The sequence below is a fragment of the Macrobrachium rosenbergii genome, chromosome 29, assembly GCF_040412425.1.
Source record: "Macrobrachium rosenbergii isolate ZJJX-2024 chromosome 29, ASM4041242v1, whole genome shotgun sequence".
In the NCBI taxonomy this organism is placed as follows: Eukaryota; Metazoa; Arthropoda; class Malacostraca; order Decapoda; family Palaemonidae; genus Macrobrachium; species Macrobrachium rosenbergii.
Genome location: NC_089769.1, coordinates 7,743,754 through 7,763,419, shown reverse-complemented (window position 1 = coordinate 7,763,419; position 19,666 = coordinate 7,743,754). Strand labels below are relative to the sequence as shown.

General features: G+C 36.2%; 1 protein-coding gene across 4 annotated transcripts in view; it reads right to left on the bottom strand.

Moving 5' to 3' along the window:
- Positions 1 to 3,598: 3,598 nt before the first annotated feature.
- The window catches only part of Dhc64C (dynein heavy chain, cytoplasmic), an 82,823-nt gene continuing 66,755 nt past the window's right edge, over positions 3,599 to 19,666 (bottom strand). For all 4 annotated transcript variants that reach the window (XM_067130922.1, XM_067130923.1, XM_067130919.1 and 1 more), the window contains 17 exons: positions 18,946 to 19,071; positions 15,888 to 18,194; positions 15,324 to 15,528; positions 15,010 to 15,221; positions 14,020 to 14,196; positions 13,065 to 13,288; positions 12,628 to 12,838; positions 12,021 to 12,262; positions 9,838 to 10,051; positions 9,230 to 9,424; positions 8,846 to 9,029; positions 8,499 to 8,642; positions 6,997 to 7,103; positions 6,682 to 6,885; positions 5,698 to 5,895; positions 5,291 to 5,459; positions 3,599 to 3,995 (listed from right to left, as the gene is read on the bottom strand). In XM_067130922.1, coding sequence (XP_066987023.1) covers positions 3,736 to 3,995; positions 5,291 to 5,459; positions 5,698 to 5,895; positions 6,682 to 6,885; positions 6,997 to 7,103; positions 8,499 to 8,642; positions 8,846 to 9,029; positions 9,230 to 9,424; positions 9,838 to 10,051; positions 12,021 to 12,262; positions 12,628 to 12,838; positions 13,065 to 13,288; positions 14,020 to 14,196; positions 15,010 to 15,221; positions 15,324 to 15,528; positions 15,888 to 18,194; positions 18,946 to 19,071 — 5,379 coding nt within the window. In that variant the 3' untranslated portion in view covers positions 3,599 to 3,735. The remainder of the gene's footprint in view (positions 3,996 to 5,290; positions 5,460 to 5,697; positions 5,896 to 6,681; positions 6,886 to 6,996; positions 7,104 to 8,498; positions 8,643 to 8,845; positions 9,030 to 9,229; positions 9,425 to 9,837; positions 10,052 to 12,020; positions 12,263 to 12,627; positions 12,839 to 13,064; positions 13,289 to 14,019; positions 14,197 to 15,009; positions 15,222 to 15,323; positions 15,529 to 15,887; positions 18,195 to 18,945; positions 19,072 to 19,666) is intronic.

Here is a 19,666-nt window from a genome sequence, read left to right as displayed (position 1 = left end):
TGACCTCCTATTATGGCCACTGTGGGTTACGGTCTTCCTCCTTCTAAGTTCATGTTGCCAAAGGTTGCATTCACCTATATGTCCAAGCCCTGCTCCTGTGGTAGTTCAAGCAGAGTGCATGCATTCTGAAGGAGAGGTCATTCAAGTATCAAGACAGCTACAATATAGCTGTTCCAGTCATGCTAGACATGCCTCCTCTACCCAAGTCTGTGAGTCAGTCAGGTCCAGTAATTGTCATCACAACCATGGTTGGTTTAGCCAGTTGGAAGAGACCCTGAAGTACAAGAATACTCTTCAGTGGATAATCACTATCAGTTGACTGCTGCAGGAAAGCTTGAAATTCTTAGCAAGCAGACTTCCAAGAGGAACCATCTCTAGTTCCTCCTATCAATAGTGATGCCCTGACCTCTTCAATATCAGCAGCCACAGTAGGTAAAAGGTTCACTTGACAATGTCCAAGACTCTTATGTTTCCTAGACCACCTGAAGCCTCCAGGTCCTTTTCTACTCAAGTTACACCTGCTTCCCGTTAGAAGACCAACTTGCCTATTGCCGCAGTAGTATTCCAATGGAGACGAGGTTTCCTTTTCCGAAAATATGGATTGGGTTTGCAAGATCTTCGCCCCTTCAAAGACCACTATGTCATAGGAGGGAGGCTTTAACGACGGAGTTGAGGTAAAATGACGCTTTGAACAAACCAGCTAAAATCCTTTGTAACCTCTCACTGGCCTCTACAACACTGCATATTATAAAAGATGCCAAACTCTGAGTGGAAGGCAGAGGTATGGCTGAGAGGTGTGACTGCCTGATACTTTTCCTATACTCCTTCTTCCTACCCAACCACAAGCTGAGATGGTTTTACAGAATTCAAGGCAATTCATCTCAGTAGAACCCATTTTTATTAGGGAGGGTGTCCTACGCAAACTCCCGCACTTTCATCCCATCTTTTGTAACCCTCTCACTTGCAGTGACTGACATAACTGCGATTCCTCTAGAAGTTCATTTCTGCCATCAACTAGCAGGCATGGGTCTTATTGCTATCAGTTTGCAGTTGACAAGTCATTGGGAGCTAGTGCTAAGGGCAATAGGATGGTGCTCTTTCTGGGCAGGGGCATCGATCTTGCACATTTGTATGGATGTGTACCTCCTAGCCAATTTTGTCATGAATAAGGGGGACTCAACCACTGGTCCCCTCAGACACCAGAGACCTGAGGGTCATGGACTTCTTGAACCTCCTTCTTCCCTTAATGTTTTGTGGCGGACCTCTCAGACAAGATGACAATGATGGTGACCAGAGAGGCAATGATAAACATGGGTCCTTCTTGTCCTTATCCAGACAGCATTTGACCTTCGGCAGGAGTAACTCTTACGTGGCTTTTTTTGCAGAGATCAAGACAATAAGAGGACACCTATCGTACCTTTGAAAGAGTTCTTCCCTACAACCCTTGTCATGCTGTCTTCAGCAAGGAGGCATCGGTCGCCTTTTGGTCAGGAAAGGTGGAGAGTCAGTGCCAGTCTCCCACACAGGGAGGAAGGAGGTACAGTATGTCTTTGCTTGGCTACAGAAATACAGTATTGATTCTAGTCCTCACAAGGGGTAACACAGTACATTTTGAGCTGCACACTAGACACTAATAATGGTTCTTTACAGTAGTTCTTCAACACGAACTGTATTTTTTTTATTTATTTGTCTAATTTCTTCAACATTAATTTTTCCTATTTTCAAATCTCTTGGAGAACAGATCCTTATGACAAGCCCTAGGAGTGTCGTCTCAAGATGTCTTGTTAAGCCACTTCACAATTGTAGTAATATTAATCAATAGTTCTATTATCAAACTAGCAGTACTTTTACTCATAGTTATACTCCAGCTGTTTTTCCTAATTTTCTTTGAGTTAGATAACACAACTGCCACACAATAGTTATCATGATCACATCTTTCACATGCAGATTCACATTAATTTGTTGCAACATTTCTGTGTTCAATGATTATATTTTCAAGGTTTGCACATTCTTCATACTTAAAAACATTGAATGATACAGTATTATTCAAACCAAGGGCACATTTGAAAGGGACATTTCAATTTCCATCAAGAACAGCAGTAAAATTTGCCATAGATCCTAAATATCCACGGTTCTTTAGAGGAACAATTCTCCTTGGCTTCACACAGAATGAATGAATGATGAAATTTAAGCTACAAAACCAAGCATTAGGGCACTTACAACCATTTAGCACTTTAAAACTATTAGGAATATATACAAGACATAATTCAGGCCAAACAATTGCCTTTACAAACATCATTAGGTTAATAATACAATCATTGCAGAGCACCTCACACTCATGAACCTGCAATACAGTGAGAGTTATTCTCTAATAAAAAAAAAAAAAAAAGACAATCAGTTGAAATGTTTTGTCATCACTGATCCTTTTATCAGAGTGATTTGAAGTTTACAATTTGTTGATGGATAGTCAGTCAGATGGCCTTCGAGTTTAAATTATTAGTTATGCTAACCCAGCTAGCTCATCATATATTTCTAATGCAAGAGTGGATTACTTGTTTAAAATCTTCATAAGGCAAGTTAATAATTGAACTAATGCAGACTCCCATAGCCTCTCTTTTCCATCTTTTGCACTAATAAGGCAGAACAATGCACTACGGAAATAATACAATATGGGCTGCTGATGAGCAAGAGACCGTGCCATCACAAGGCTGGTTGAATCTAAAGAGTATGAAATAATACTGTAGTACAAATGCAAATAAACATATCTTCGATGCATTCCAGGATGAATACTCCACCTCTGTTCTTTCATACAGTCTGATAATGAAATGTAAAACACTCATGAAGAAATTACCAACCTGATTACACCCATCACGATATAAATTTCCTTCCTAGAGTGGAAACTTTCAGGATAAGTGGTTACCTTTATTTCAGGGTTATTCTGTTTATGACTTACCTTGGGTAAGTAGAGGACCTAAATGAGTGAGGAGCCAGTCTTTAGTTATAATCACATTACAGCGCACTAGTCATCCAAAACAGTAATGTCTGAGATGAATATAAAATGGATGGGTGAATGGATATTGCTGTAGTCAGGGCCCAGTGTAAAAGTAGTACGTATACATAAACACTCAAATATGTCAAAGGATTTTATTCATTCATCAATGCTGCACTATCCATAACTATATTCCTGTTCCTAACCAACCATTACGCTTTACATTCTAAAACTGTGATGTAAATGAATTTTGCACTATTTTGTACTTCAAATTTGTTGGTTTTTAGTTATTTTTACAAATCAGCCTGCAACCTCTACTCCCTTCCTTCTCAGCTGCATTGCTCTTGTCCTTTTACTTTCCATCCATTTTTTTATTTCTTCCCACTTGGCTGTCCATTGTTTTTTGGGGGGGAGGTACTTTCAATTCGTATCTAGTAACAAGTCTTTGGGTTAGCCATTGAAACTGTAAATTGATTAGTAATTTGGTTCAGTTACTCTGTTGTATATTATCAATAATAAAGATAAACTGATTAAAGGAACAGATAGCAGCTGAAGCTGGAAATCCTATATTAAGTGCAGGCCCATACCACAAGGTTAATGAGAATTCTATTTGAACAAACCTATTTATTGTACTGTATCTTATAAACCATCATAATTAAAATTTAGTTTGAAGCCAATGTTGCTGCCAAATAGTATCAGTTATGAAACTGGATAAACTTGCAATAAATAAATCTTCAAATTCCACTTTAATTCAAACTAGTGGAAGCCAAAAGTGCAACACCTCTTTCATAGAAACTATGGGCACTTTGGCTTCCCATCATCTTCAGGTCTACAGTGAACAGCAGATCTGTTCGTGTGGCATTGAGGTAAACTGGGAGAGTTATTTTGTTGTTTTCAATACATTCTCGCCGAATCCAGTTGAGGGTTACTAGTGGTAACTCCGTCAAAATGGTTGGAGTGAGGATGAGGCAATTATCCTTGGACTGTGCTCCTTGTAATTTCAAGCCTGGGGAAGACAAAATTATATTACGGCCAAATTGCCATAAAATGCTAAAAGAATAGAACAGAATATAGAATTTAGATAGATAGAACAGAATTTAGTCCAAAAGCCAAGTGCTGGGACCTATGAGGTCATTCAGTGCTGAAAGGGAAATTGACAGTAAGAAGGTCTGAAGGGCATAACAGGAGTAAAACCTCTCAGTTGCACTTAGAAACAATTATTAGAGAGGGTGGAAAATCAGATGGAAGAATGAGAGTAAGAACAGGGGTACAGTAAAAGGAATGAAAGAGGTCAGAGCTAGGGGACTGAAGGGACGCTGCTAAGACCCCCAACGGTCAATTAGTGGGACCTTTGAGGTTATTCAGCGCTGAAATGGAAACTGAGCTTCAAAAAGGTTTAAAAGGTGTAACAGGAGGAAAACCTCATAGTTGCACAATGAATCAATTGTTAAGAGAGGGTGGAAAGTAAGGTAGAAGAAAGAGAATATGAATGGAGGTAGGGTAAATGGAATGAAAAGGGTTGCAGCTAGGGACCGAAAGGATGCGGCAAAGAACTTAAGTAATGCTCACAGTGCAATGCATGAGGTGCACTGACGGCACTACACCCCCTACGGGGCCATAAAATGCTGATACAGCAATCCTATTTGAAATACTGTACTACCGTTTTACACATATTACAATTTTGCAACAAGTCTGAAAGCAACTATGCATTTAATTTCACTTCTACACATACATTAGAATACTTTGCAAAAAGTCAATAACCATATAGTCTTGATTTAGATAAAAACTGACTTTGCCATTACTTATCCTTAATACCAAAAATGATTACATGAAATATTTTTATTTTGGTGAAAACTTGTCATGTATTCTTTGCCCCTACTACTATACACAAATTACAAAAATTAGGGTCATAGCAAATAGTAATCCTGATACCCTAATTACTAAGAAAAGTAAATGGTCACAAGCAGTTATGTGCATTTTTCTTATGGTCACAAGCAGTTTTGTGCATATGTCATTCTAAGGGTAAAACAAGATGGAGGAAAATAAAGTAATAGATACTTGTAAACCTCCAAGATTTAGCTCAACAGAAAAGCAACTGCACTAAAAAAAATTAACAAATTTCTAAATGTTCCAGCACAATTTTGGACACTTTTCAAGGTCAATAAATTATTTAAGGAAACAATTTCAAAAATACCTAGAAAGTTTTTTAAAATCTTAAAAGTTCTCAACTTTGTGCATGATATTTAAATTAAAAGCAGAATTGTACCGACTGGTAATTATAATTATAAACTAACAACTTACCCTTAATGCTAAAGCCACCAGCTGTAGTAACTTGGCCCTCCATGTCTGCAATGGATACTTCCAGAGATAGCTCCTCTAATGACCAAGAATTGGCTTGGGCAACACACTGACATGTGGCTGTAATGTATGCTTCAGGATTGAACAGCCCTCCTAGCCATACCGTAATGTTCTGTCGATAAGATAGAGAAATTAGAAACATAATGCTCTAATCTATCCCACCATTCTTGACGTACTACTACGACTAATAAATAAAAACTAACTTTAAAAAATCAAAGGTATGGGAAAATATACAAAAGCATTAAAGAGAGAGGGTGGGAACAGTGTTGTAAGTACTGTACATAGTTATTCATACACAACATTCCAGCACTTACAGATACAGGAAATATTAAATAAAAGCTAAATGGTACCTTAAGTTCAGAAGCTCCAAACTGGGCCACTTGTTTGGATATCTCTTGTAGTTGTCTGACTCTCTGGGAGAAGTCAGTAACCCACTGTATGACAGTTGCTCCTCTCGGTACTGTGTACGCTTTCCACTGATCTGGTATTATTCCCTTGACCAACTGACTAACCATGTTACGGTGGTAATTAGTTTGCTTCTTTTCTCCCTGTGGGACGAAATGAAATGTATTTACATACAAAATTTCCCTTAACTAAGATAAATGAATTTATGACAGTATTAAAAATACTTTGCACTGGTACTCTTCATTTAACACACCTTTGTCTCTCTTGAATTGATTGAATTGAATATAAAATTTAGGCCAAAGGCCAACCACTGGGACCTATGAAGTCATTCAGCGCTGAAACATAAACTGACAGTAAAAGGTTTGAAAGGTGTAACAGGAGGAAAACCTCGCAGTTGCACTATGAATCAACTGATAGGAGAGGGTGGAAAGTAAGATGGAAGTAACAGAATATGAACGGAGGTACAGTAAAACGAACGAAAGGGGTTGCAGCTAGGGGCTGAAGGCACACTGCAAAGAACCTAAGTCATGCCTACAGTCCACCACAAACCTAAGTCATGCCTACAGTCCACCACATGAGGTGCACTGATGGCACTAGGCCCCTATGGGGCCACTGTCTCTCTTAAATGATAAATACATCACTGTATATACAATTCTCTTAACACAACAAAATGTGAAAACAAACTGATTCATTTTTTGCAACATCATTAAGTAAAATAGATTTTTCAATAATGGACACTTCATTTACAATTTTTCCTGATACCTGGAGAAGATACTGTAATCAGAAGTTGGTGAAATTTATCAGTAACAATTTTGGGGTGCGACTGAATAGTATAAGTTTAATGTAGAGCACTGTAGTTTAACAAAGAAGCTCTATTTCTAGATTCTCATAAAGTTTTCCCTAAAAATTTGTTGTATCCAGCATCTTACCTTGCAAATAAGAACTACATCATTTAGGTCGCTCTTAACGATGCGCAAGAGTCTTGCTCCAGAATTGACTTCACGTTCAAAGTAGCGATAGAGAGGGTCCTTGATGTTGTCCAATGTACGGCGTAAAGTGATCACTGCCTCAGGCAGTAGAGACAGCCATGTTAAGGCCGACTGATTTAGTGTCACCATCCAGGCAGGGCGACCCTGAAAATAAGGAAAAGTTGAAGATAAACATCTCAAAGATTAACCTTCCCATCAAATTGATATTTTACCTTGATTTCACTGTACTTACTAAACTGTATCATATAAACTAACCTCAACTGCTTTCCTTTCTGTTCCTGGAGTCTCATCTCCACCATATGCTAACTCATCATCATCTTCAAGAACTTGCATCTTCAACAATTTGCCCAACATATCAGTTCCTGTGAAATTGAAAAAACCTATATTTGAGCAAGAGGCACTGAAATATAGAAGTTACAGGAATTTTTCTATGTTAAAGAGATCATAAAAATGGAACAGTAAAATTTCAGATCTATTTTCTGCTGATGGTACCTTGTCTTATTAATCTTATACATATTATCAAACCTATTGCAGGTGCATGGTGGAACGTGGGCTAAACATGCACAATGGAGTCTTTCTGAGAGAGAGAGAGAGAGAGAGAGAGAGAGAGAGAGAGAGAGAGAGAGAGAGAGAGAGAGAGAGAGAGAGAGAGAGAGAGAGAGAGAAATTTTTTGGTAACATAAAGAGCATCAACAGAACACCTTGTACATTGACCTCTCTTTATTTCAGTTACCACCTGAGCCACCCAATAGCTAAAATCCTACACAACTAAGTGCAGTCTGAAAAAGACTTCAGCACAGTACTTTAGGCCCTTAATTATTCAGTATCAAGGAGGAACACACACATCTTTAGCTATGTTTGAAGGACTAACCATTACTGGATGAATAGGCTCTTTTGATTCCCAATAACTGCATATCAAACTCCCCGATTTGGATCATACAAGTACTGTTATTTTGTGACATAATATTTGAGCAAATTTTGTGCAAAAACATTCCTATCACTTAAATGGTCCATAAATGACTTATGGCAACACCAAAATCTCAGTCCAGGAGAGAGAGAGAGAGAGAGAGAGAGAGAGAGAGAGAGAGAGAGAGTTGAGATTTCATGGGAAATGAGTTACATCTCCCCATCCCATTATATCTTGCATATATTTGCCCATATATATATATATATATATATAGTCAGGGATTGCTGCTGGTTTTAGTTCTTATTTTTTACGATAGTATGTCAGCTACAATTGTAATTTTGCAAACTAAAGTACAAAGAAATATTAAAAAAAAATGTACTACTCACTAAAAGGTACTGCATCTCCCCATCCCAGTACATCTAATAAATATTTTACCATAAATATGTCACATCCTTGACTGATTTATTTATGTATGGTGGGTTTTCATACTGGTAATCACAATTTTTTCTTTTCCTATTTATTTCTTCTCAGTTACATTGTGTGTGTGTGTGATACTGGTAAGCAAGATTCTTTTCCAGTTATTTTCTTATTACAAGACACCATATTTTCCAAAAATTCCACCTTCATAAGAGAATACAGTATTTAAAAAAAAAAGTGCATCAAAACAATACACTATTGTAGATAATCAATCTATGTTCTTCCTATACAAATACATTCAACCTTTTTCAAAGGCAAACCATTAACTACTTCCTCAGTTAGGATTTTGATGTAGAGCACCAAAATTCTGAAACACATAAAGATGATGAATACAAAGTGTTAATGAGCATTCATAAATGTAGGCTGAACTTACCTCTGGTAGTAAGGAGAACTTTTTCAGCATTGTTAGGAAGTCCCAACCATGATGGAGTCTGACGATCGCTAAGGTTTTCTACCCAGTGCAAGAACTGGTCCCTCCTAATACCATCTGGCATGGTAATATTCTGGTTCTCAACACCTACAGGAGTTAAACAGCATTTTAATGTCGAGATATTAACATTCACTGCTGAAGGCTCTAGGGAATACATATGAATTAGGGCTTTGCCACTTCAAAGTGTAAAATCCAATGTAATACAGAAAAATGGTTATATGTTACAAGTTAGTGGCACTTACCATTATTATTAATATCTAAAGGTACATAAGAGAAGAAAAGGTTCTTACCATCTACATTACAAATCAATGGGAACTCTGGGTCAAAGCTCTTTGGTGTGAACAGTTTGCAGAGAATGGAACTCAATAAGCGCTGATCAAATTCATTGTCAATCTTTCCACCATATATGCATTCTGACATCAAAGTAGCTAACGCATCCCATGGAACTTTCTCTGGTGGTAAGTTGGTACGTCCCTGAAAAAGTAAGAAAACAGAATAAATTTCTATGGAATTACATTGTGTACTAACATAACAGATTTTAATGATTAAAGATTTCGTTTTTGGTGCAAAGTCCATTCTTTTTCATTCTCCTTTATATTGAAAAATTACTTTTTCTGATATTACCCACAGGTTTAAGGAATTACCTAATTCTGCAATAAATTACACAGTCTTACCATAGCTGTAGCTTCAATCCAAGTGTCCAAAGTATCACATGCAACCCTCAAATCAGATTCATTAAACTCGTAGTACTTGGCCCAACCCAAGGGAGCATACCGTAGACGTTCTTGGGTGATTGCATGGAACCATGCCATGATAAAGTAGAGCCGAGCTCGTTCACTTGGTGCACGCATCATACGTGAGGCTGGGACCTACAAAGAAATTTGAATGCTATTAAGAAAGGGAGTACATTATTAGGGTTTTTACATTAACAATTTTCCTAAAGTCACTAGTGTACCATTAACATAAATTATGGGCAAACTGAAATATGGTTATCACAAGTGGCTTTAGGTGAAATATGGGGTTGGAAAAACTACCAAATGAAACAGAAAAGAGTTTAATGAGGGAGATCCTAATACAAATAATTAAAAAACCTTAAAAAACCAGTTTTAACAAATTAAAACATCACCTTGTTGTGGAGCAACAAGCATGACCAAATGTCTGTTTCTACATGAAACAAGCTTACAAATGTCTGTTTCTACATGAAACAAGCTTACATCAACTGAAAATTTGTCAATTCCTGGCCTCCTTAGTTCTCTACCTCATGAAACCACTCCACACTTACCGTACTAAATGTACGAAGAAGATTAGCACGAATACCAGGCGGGGGCTCAAAGACAAAGACCCTTCCTGCTCGCAAAAGATTTACAGGAAGACGAGGTGTAATCTCCATGGTGAGGAACAGCCTGAACTGAGGATGTGGATGATGGGAGTGCAACTTCTTTTCCAGTTGCACCAACCATGATGGAGCTAAATGAACATTCTTCAGCATCACCCACCTGTATAGTACACAAGCATGCATGTAGCTAAAATGTCACAATTCCAACTCAATAACCTTAGAAGCAAAGTGTGTTGCACTGAGCTTTTGCTTGTTTGCAGTTAAACAAAGACTATGCACAGGTATACATCCAAAGGTTATATTCAGCCTCTTCACCAACATCATGATCATTTTACTTTCTGCTCTTTCCCTTTTGTACCCTAAGTGTCCCAATTTCTTGTTTTGCTATACAGTAATACCTCAATCTTATGCAATTAGAGTTGCTAAAATTCACCAGCATGCAAACTTTTCGTTGGAACCTAACTAACTGGCATACAAAATTTTTTCATAGACACGTGACATTTGTAAAATCCTCAAGAAACCCTGCGGAAGTGGTTATGTTTAATTTTTGAAGTAATTTATAAGTTTTCATGCTTTTATGTATAAAATCTGTATGAAAAAGTATTATTTTTATTTTTGTACATGCATAAATAAGATACAAACGTAATTACAGAACATACAGTTAATGTACATTTACAAGATGTGATACCCCTGCAGAAAGTGTTTGTTTAATTTTGAAGTATTTTATAAGTTTTCATGCTTTTAAGTGTAAAATCAGTGTGGAAAACTTGTATTACAGTCCAATATTTATAATGTGCATATGTAGTTTCTCTCTCTCACTCTCTCTCTCGTTCGTAGTTAGTGCTCACACGATTTTTACAACTTATTATTTCTCTTTAAGTCTTTACCTGTACAGCACATAATTTTGAATAGATTGAATTTTACCTTTACCCTCTGCAAACATTAGATACATGTTTTCTTTATTTTATTGAATTGTGTACCTTCTTTATGACTGAGATTTATCAAGTTTACCTAGTGATGCAAAGAAACATCTTTTAGTCTGTGAGTGAAAAAGAAAATGGCATCCCATGAATCAGGGGTAACATTAGTATATGTACGTACCTACTGTAAATGTGCTAGTGTGGCAAATACTGTACTCTATTTTCATGTCAATCACTCATTTCTTTTTTAAGGGGAATGTAGTAAGCTAACTATTAAATGAGATTACAGTAACTTTAATTTTATTTAAAAGTTAGCTTAATACTTTGGTAGCATGAGTAGGGTTATATTTAGTGTTTAAACTCTAGAAATAAGCATTTATTAAGATTTTTTGAGACCATGCCAAACTTACGCAAAAATTTGCCCTGCACGAGGGGTTCTGGAAACCTAACTTGCATAAGTTCGAGGTATTATTGTAATTTTCATCCTATTCTATAACAAAAGGACCCCAATATTCTGATTAAACTATAATACTAAACTTAAACAACACAAAGCCTTATTGCAACATATTATACATCATACAATATTTTACTAGATACCTTCCACAAAAGAGGTACAATAACTCTTGATAGATAATATTATATGAAAGCTTCTTAACTATCAATCAGTCAATGAGCTGAAAAGCTGAACATTCAGATACAAATTCCTATATAAAAACATATCCAACAACTAAGTATTGACTGAAATGCTGACAGCTACATAAAATGTTTAATATTTAATAACTATATCACAGTCTCTACAAATGGCAATTAATCATCAATTGTGCTCATTTAGCAACTATAACTAACATTTACAACAATTAAGTATATCTGCTTTGGTACTTACAAAAAATGTACTATATCTCTCATTAATTACTACTGTCTACATGGGTTAAAATAAAGTTGTAAAACAAATACAGTATTGTACAATTTGGACTGCTATCAATTCTATTAATTTCAGAATTTATAATACTCAATAATGCCTAAGCCAGGCTCCATCTGCAATATTACAGGTCTTCCCTTTCTATAAATTTCCATCAGTAAAAGACCATGAAAATAACTTCACAAAAAGTACTTATCTTGAATAAAATTTCTTGACACCTAGCACCGCTCCTACCATTCTGTCAAACAGCAATGCTTTACATAAAATCAAACATAGTATTACTAACATACCTTCCATTTTTCACAGCTGAATTGATAGCTTTGTCAGCCTCACTGAAGCCCTCAGCTGAACCAATAGCAATTGATGTCATGGGCTTGTTTAGCTGGGCGGCCAAGTCATCAACTCTTGCAGAAGCATCAAATCCTTGAACAGCGCACATAAGTATGGGAGTGTTGGCTTTCACTTCTGTTTCAACAACATTTGATAAGTCCACCTCACGTTCACCCACACCCATGAAGCTATCTCCAAGTACCTAGAGGAGTAATTGTAATAACAAACCATGAATACCATAAACACTTGATATCACATACTTTGATGGAAACGAACTGAAATGTATAGATCCCAAAAAATAGGCTATAAAAAAATATAGAAAAGTACTGAAGCTAGGAGGAGCTAAAACACAGATTCCCTTTCTAAGTGCACAGAAAAACCTGAAAATGTCTCTTCCAAGTAAAATCAAAGTGATTATATAATTTACAGCCAACTTACTCTTACTTTACTTATCAGGAGAGAAGGAATCATGTTATGAAAATATTTCAATTACTGTTATGGCATTTCCTAAGTACTACTGATGGAAGTACATGACAATGACAACAGAATCTGAAACATATAACTTACATTATTGACAAAAATACTCAAAGCTGCACAGAGTCTATCTGGTCGGAAAGCTTGGATGGCAAGCACCTGGTACATTGACTGACCAATTGGTGTCAACTGCTTCTCCGTCTCCCATATGGTTGGCACGCTGAGCTCTGGAGACGCAGACTCGATCCATGATTGGAATTCAGCTCCATCCAAAATTCTGTCTATGTTCTTAAATGCTGGGACTCTGCGCAAAGATGTTTCAAAGTGAGCAAATAATCTAAAAGATGTGTGTTGTGTAATTCTCACTAATACCTAAAATACACTGTGAAATTCTCACTTATAAACAACAAAATATGTATATAAAAACATTCTTTTAGCAAAAATTAATTGACACACATAGAAAGCTGTGATATCACATAATTTTATTAAAAACCATTAGTTGTAGTTTATCAACAAATTCAAGCACTCACTTGTTGCTCAATCTTAGCATAGAATCTGTTTGTTCAGGAGTAAGTCCAGCAACTGCAGAGGTATTAGTACTTAGAAGGCCTTCCTTGCTCTTCAAAAGGAACTGGAATTCTGAGTCATATGAGGATTCAGATGTGACGCCACGCAAACGAATGCGTGCCAGTAACACAGCAAAGATAAGGCGATCAGTGTGAAGCATACCTTGAGCAACTCTTGCAAATGTAAGCTGGAAAAAAAAATGTCATTAAGTGATTGGCATTTTGAAAATAAATATTTGCACATGCCTGAAGATTACAACTTCTGTTTAAAAGCAATCTTTGCAGATTGCCTTCTAATTAATAAAATTGAAAACAAAATTATAATACATTTATAGCAAAATTTTCATTGGTACAAAAAATTGTTTGTTGAATTAGCAACACACTGACTGCTTTAGTGAAAAAATGTCTAAAGACATTTTAAAGTCTCATATCTTCTTAAATATGTAAATGACTTTTTGCAAAAAATATTAATTTCATTACTTTTGGACAGGACACAGTAACTGTTTCATCTTATTAAAGACATTGGCTCACTATATGTAACTATTGAAATCAGTGTTCAAAAGCAAAACCAAAAAGGTTGAAAATGAATTGACTGAATTAAAAGTGATGCTAGTAATAATCGATGAGCGAGAAAGCCACTCAAATCCTCTTTATAATATATGGGAAGGTTTATAGTTTTATTCAATTATATAACGAGTACTGCTCTATAAATCTTGCTAGTTCCATGATGGCATTAAGATTGTTTGAACAATTCTTGACAGCTGGAAGGATCATAATAGTAAAAATATTAATGATTTCTAAGCATATCAAATGACAAAACATTTGGGAGCAACCATAACTTATGGAACCCCTATAAAAAAGTACAGCAAAGTCATTACAACAGATTCTGCAAAAAGACATATACTGTATTAAGACTTACTTGGAATAGATTATTGGTAATGATGGAAAGCCTACACGAATAATCAGTTTGATCTTTGATGTTTGGATTGTTTGACAGAACATCATTGAAGACATCCAGGAAGAAATGAAGTGAATACTGATACAAGAAGTGCACTTGATGGAGAGCATCCAAGGTGAAGTAAATACTTGAACAAGCCTGTAAACATTAAAAACCAGGATTAGTGAATTTCATCAATACTGAAAATCCTCAAAAGAATTAATAAAAAAAAAAAACATTATAAATTGCTCATCACAAATGTTTTCCATATACTGAAATGAAAGTCTTAGCATTGATTAACCAAAGGAGCTATGTAGCAAATAAAAGGATTCTTGAATTAAATCTAACACCCTTCCTAAATTTCTAATATAAATTTTTTAATTAATGCTTAACTTCAAGTTAACAGTCAAATTAGAACTCAAATAAAAAAAGGACTTCAATTATAAACCCTATTTTTGGTCTTCTTGATGAATAGACACTCTTCTCTATGTCTCCCTTCCAATTATGTTGGACCTGATGGTGCGATTTTATCATCAATGATGTCTTTAACCATGGAATTTTATTGGCAATCACTAACAACACTGCTGACCAATAAACACAACTGCCTTCTTTATTTTATCAGCTTTAATACCTCTCTTTCTAGCTAAGAAGTCCCCTTTTCCTTCATCACTCAAAGATAATAATTTGCAATTTAATTCTGTATTCTGACAACAGATGTAGAACAACTGAGTGTTTAATGGTAAGAAGACCCTACAGATATGTCAGTAAATCTTCGAAATCCATGCAATGTTTAGGGAATTTTGAAAGCTCATATAACATAAGTACCAAACAAAACAGGTTACAAACTTGATCAAAATTCTTTGCTAAGAAACACAACTCAAAAACATTATCAAGCTGACAGAAAAAAGAGCCTCATAATTACAGTATAATAAAAACAGCTTTAAGAGTAATGGCCACTGATACTGTACTCACAGATGAGAGGGGAGAATACTGCTGAGAAACCATCTCAATTTCATTCATTGTCTTGTCAGTCTCCTGTACTTTCAGGGAGATATCTGCAGCTTCCTTCTTCAGTGTTTCTAGAGTAGTAATTACAGAATCGTCATCCAGAATCTGACCCTTGGCATCATTCAGCACCTGGAGCAAGTTCTTCTCCAGTTGCCTCAAGCGAAGCTGGAATTCACCTGTGGATAATTATTTAAGAATGAGTAAAATTATAATCCTGGAAGAAAAGGTGTCTACTGTATATAAAATGCACAATATTTTCTCATTATCTAACCACTGACCTTGCAATTTAAGCAAGTTAGATCTCTTATCGTCAATATCTGGACGTTCTGCCTTCAAGACTTGATTGAGGCACTGTGCCTGCAAAGATGATCTGGTGACTGTGAAGTTAACGAACGTGACACGGGAGCAGATATCTGGAGGGAATTCCACGGTTGGGTCACGTGTTGAGAGGAAGATTGTGAATGCTGGAGACAAATCAATGTCCTGGAAAATAAAACACAATATGTGAATTAGCAATTAAAGTATACACAGACTAATGATTATGTTGATATTCAAATTTTGCAAGTAAAGATAATTTTTAGTGTCATTTGGTGTACAAGTTGGGGTTCAGTAATTTTGATGACAGAAAGGGGGTTTCTGTGATAACCAAAGTAAATAAAGAGGTTCTGAAGGTAATTACAGTTAGTCAACAAATTCCTAACTGATAATATGATCAAAATAAGAGCAATATGACACTATTAAAACTAACTGATCTAATAAAAGCAAAAGACTGGTGGGGATTATATGCATTAAAACTCCTAAAGTACAAAAGAAACAATCATAAAAGCATTACTGTAACTTGCCTGATCTCCTAGAGTAATAAGAACACGTCCTCCTGTCCTCCTCAGTTCACGATTTAATACTGCGTTCAGGATGGGGTCGTAGTTCTCAACATCTTGGACTAAGAGAGGATTACCAAATCGAAGTGCAGACTCCAGATTCTTTCTAAATGAGTCATCCAGGAAACTAGTCTTGGTAATTTTCTTGTCCTTAAACTCATTCATGATGAATTCTGTAGCTTGGCCTGAAGGATCGATGATCAATGGATAGCGATTGAATCTCTTCAGCATGATGGCATTCTCAGTGCAAAGATCATCTGCTGGAAGGGCATTGGCTTGCCATCTTAACCTTTCGTCAGGATTGGACAGGTACTCTGTGCGAGCAATATCGCTACGGAACTGTATATTGGCTTGCTGCAGATGGTGGCACCAATTGGTGAACAGATTCTGTCTGAACTGTTGATCAAAGTATCCTCCATAAGCCAAAAAGGCAGAGGAGAGAAGAACATCACCAATGATGGTTGACATTTGGAACTTGAATGTATCAGATGTGGCGGTCCAGCGATCTTTCTCTATGCTGAGATTGCGAATGAGAGCCATGGAACGATCTACTTTAGCCTGCACATTTTCAAGATCAGTCTTAATTGCCTGTGCTTGGGATATAAGAACAGCATATTCATCCTTGTAAGCAGCAATTGATTGTTCCAATCGGTTAATGAGAGATTTGACATCAAGATGCTTCTTCTTGTTTTCATTTGCCTGGTTTTCTAAACTCTTCAGCTCATTCCTTAGTGGTTCCACTCTCTTCAACATGTCTGCAAACTCAATTTGAGCAATTGCCCATTTCACCATAGGGCCACAAGCAAGTGAAGCTCGGTTCACCTTCTCAAAGTTGTAATCAGGATTACTCAAGTATTTACTCTTCATCTTCTCTCGAATGTCGTCTTGCAAGTCATCTGTATTGAAGTTTACAACAGTATTGATGAAGTTGTCTTTCATAATGATACCCTTGATGGCTTTCCAATCTGACGTGGCTTCACCTAAGAGAAGACAAATGGATTCTAGAGCCAATTTGACCATGGGTGGAGGGTTAGCCATAGATCTCACTTCAACTAAATGTTGCTTCTTAATGCTCTTCACAGCATTTTGAGCCTCCTGTACAGCAGGTTCTACTTTACTAAGATCTTTCATAACCTCCTCTCGTTTCTTCTTGATGCCCACTTCCTGTGCTTCAAGTTGTTCTTGTAGTTCCTGACTGGCAACCTTTTGCTTTTCTGCTTCCTGTTGATCCTTTATCATCTGCTTAAGCTTCTGATTGGCAGCATCATTCTTTGCTTGCAGTTCCTGGTTCTTGATGGCAAGAGACTTCTGCATTTCTTCAACTTGCTCTACAGTCTCATCAATCTTACCCAAACCAACATTAAGATGCAACTGCTGTTCTTCCAACTCTGATCGCTTTTCATTAAACAACTTGACAAAGTGATTGATGAAATCCAGGTAGTGTCTTGGGGTGATGGCTGTGACTGTGCTTCCTCGCTTTACAAGGCGAGAGTTGGCACGATGGAGTGTCTGGTGTACGTGAACAAAAGCATTGATGATGGCATCCCTGTGGGTAGGAGGAATGGGGAGGTTTTCATAAGCTATTGGGAAATAGTCTGGAGGATTCCAGTTCATCTTCTCAAGATCGATACGATTAGTGAATTCCTTACCAACCTGGAAGAGAGCACCATTAGACCAATCACCAAACCAATTGAGGACACATCTATTGAAGAGAGCAGGTGATGTAGCAGCACGATCCTTAAGACCGTCAATGGTTGGATTCATGGTAAACACTACGTGGAGGTTACGCATAACTTGCCCAGTAAACCATTTGTACAGTTCTTCACTTGAATCCAGCATCAATCCTTCTCGTTGACTGCCCTCTTTGCACTGTGTCATCAAAGTTGTGTACTCATCACCTTCAAACAGACCAGGTACTTCTCCATTAGCCAACAAAGTGTTCATTCTTTCCAAGAATGAAGAGTCCAGCATATTGGATTCATCAAGAATGAAGCATATCTTTTCATTCTTACAGCCTGATCGTCTCAAAACTGAACGAAGATCTTCATCAAAGTCCTCTGAAGTGTATTTATTGTGCACTTTGATCTGGAATATTGAAAGACCATTCATCCAAGCCACAAATCGTGACAGTGTTGTTTTGCCAGCACCAGAAGCTCCAATAAGCAATAGGTGACCTTGTGGCTGCCTGTAAATTCTGTCAATACGCAGTACATGATCCAGGACTTCGTTGAACAAGACAAGAGGAACATCTAATTCTTCTTCATAGAAGACCTGCAGGTAAAAAAAAAAATAAATAGTTTAATCATCTGAATAACAATAAACCCCTACGCATTTGAAAAAATTAAGACATTCCAATGATGGTTTACAAATTGTAAAGTCTATTATTACAATAAATTTAACATAACAGTAAATTAATGAGACAGTACTTTTAGAATCATCATATGTCATGGCCTCTAGTGGTATATTACTTCTGTTCTTTGAATTACGGTACATATTTTCCCTCTTCAACAAAAAATGACGAACAATTATTCGTCTTTATTTACAATGAGTAGGGAATCTTATTTACTCTTTCACACAATCAAATGTAAGTGTTATTTGTTATTATTGTTCAAAATACCTACTACAGAACCTGGAAAATCAGTTGGTAAGTCACTGCCAAAACTGACAGCCTTACATAACCTTGCTTCAATTACAGAATCTCAATGCTTTGTCAAAATGAAGAAGCTAACATTATGGTACTGTTGTGCTAAACATAAAAAATGATCATGTACACTTAATATTAACAGAATAAAATGAAAATGTTTTACTCAACACAAAATGTGTTTTGCTTTCCAATGGGCATTCTCAAACAGCATAGTTGCTAATAAGTTTAGGATGCGCCTTTATCAAAACATTCCAAATAAGTTTTCCTTATCTTGAAGATATCTGTAACAAAGGTATATCAAACATTCTACTTTTTCAGGTTTAACACTAATATCAAATTGATAGCTTCAATGTGTACTTTAATAAATCCAAACTGTACCTTAAGTCTAGCCTTCACATAGTCTCGCAACTCTTCTTGTTCCACAGGAAGGTAATCCTTCGACAGCCAATTTGAATAGAGAATTGGTCTCAAAAGTGACCTGTCTCTGTCTATGTTAGGGAAGTGCTGTAAATAATGAATTGTAGATTAATTACATGAGATCTGAAGATTCATGCATAATATAAACACAAAATGGCTTAAACTTAACCAAGTCAATGTGAGATATAAAAAAAAAATATATTTTCCCTCAATATAAAAGTAATGACATATTTCTTCAAAAATGCCAAAACACTTTCTAAATGTTTATCTGCATCCTACAAATAATCTTCCTTAAGGTCAATTCTTTCTAAAGCGACACTAAATGTTATGTATAGCTAAACACACTAAGTGATAAACACAACACTGCCAATGTTTTTAGGAAAATCTTATTATTGACACATTACAGTAAACTTTAAAAATTACAAATTAAAGGAAAATAATTAATCAACTTAAAATCTGATCTAATTCAATTGGTTAAACTGTAGATGTTTTTCTTACTTGGTTTATGCATGTTGATCAACACTTTTTTCTGCTTAAACTATTTAATAATATTGTGCAAATAATAATAGTCCTCCAAAATATTTTGGCATTAGTTTCCAAAAAATACTAAAAAAAATATATATATATTTTCAATACAATGTGAAGCCATTTACAACAGCCTGCATAAGCCATTCACTTATCA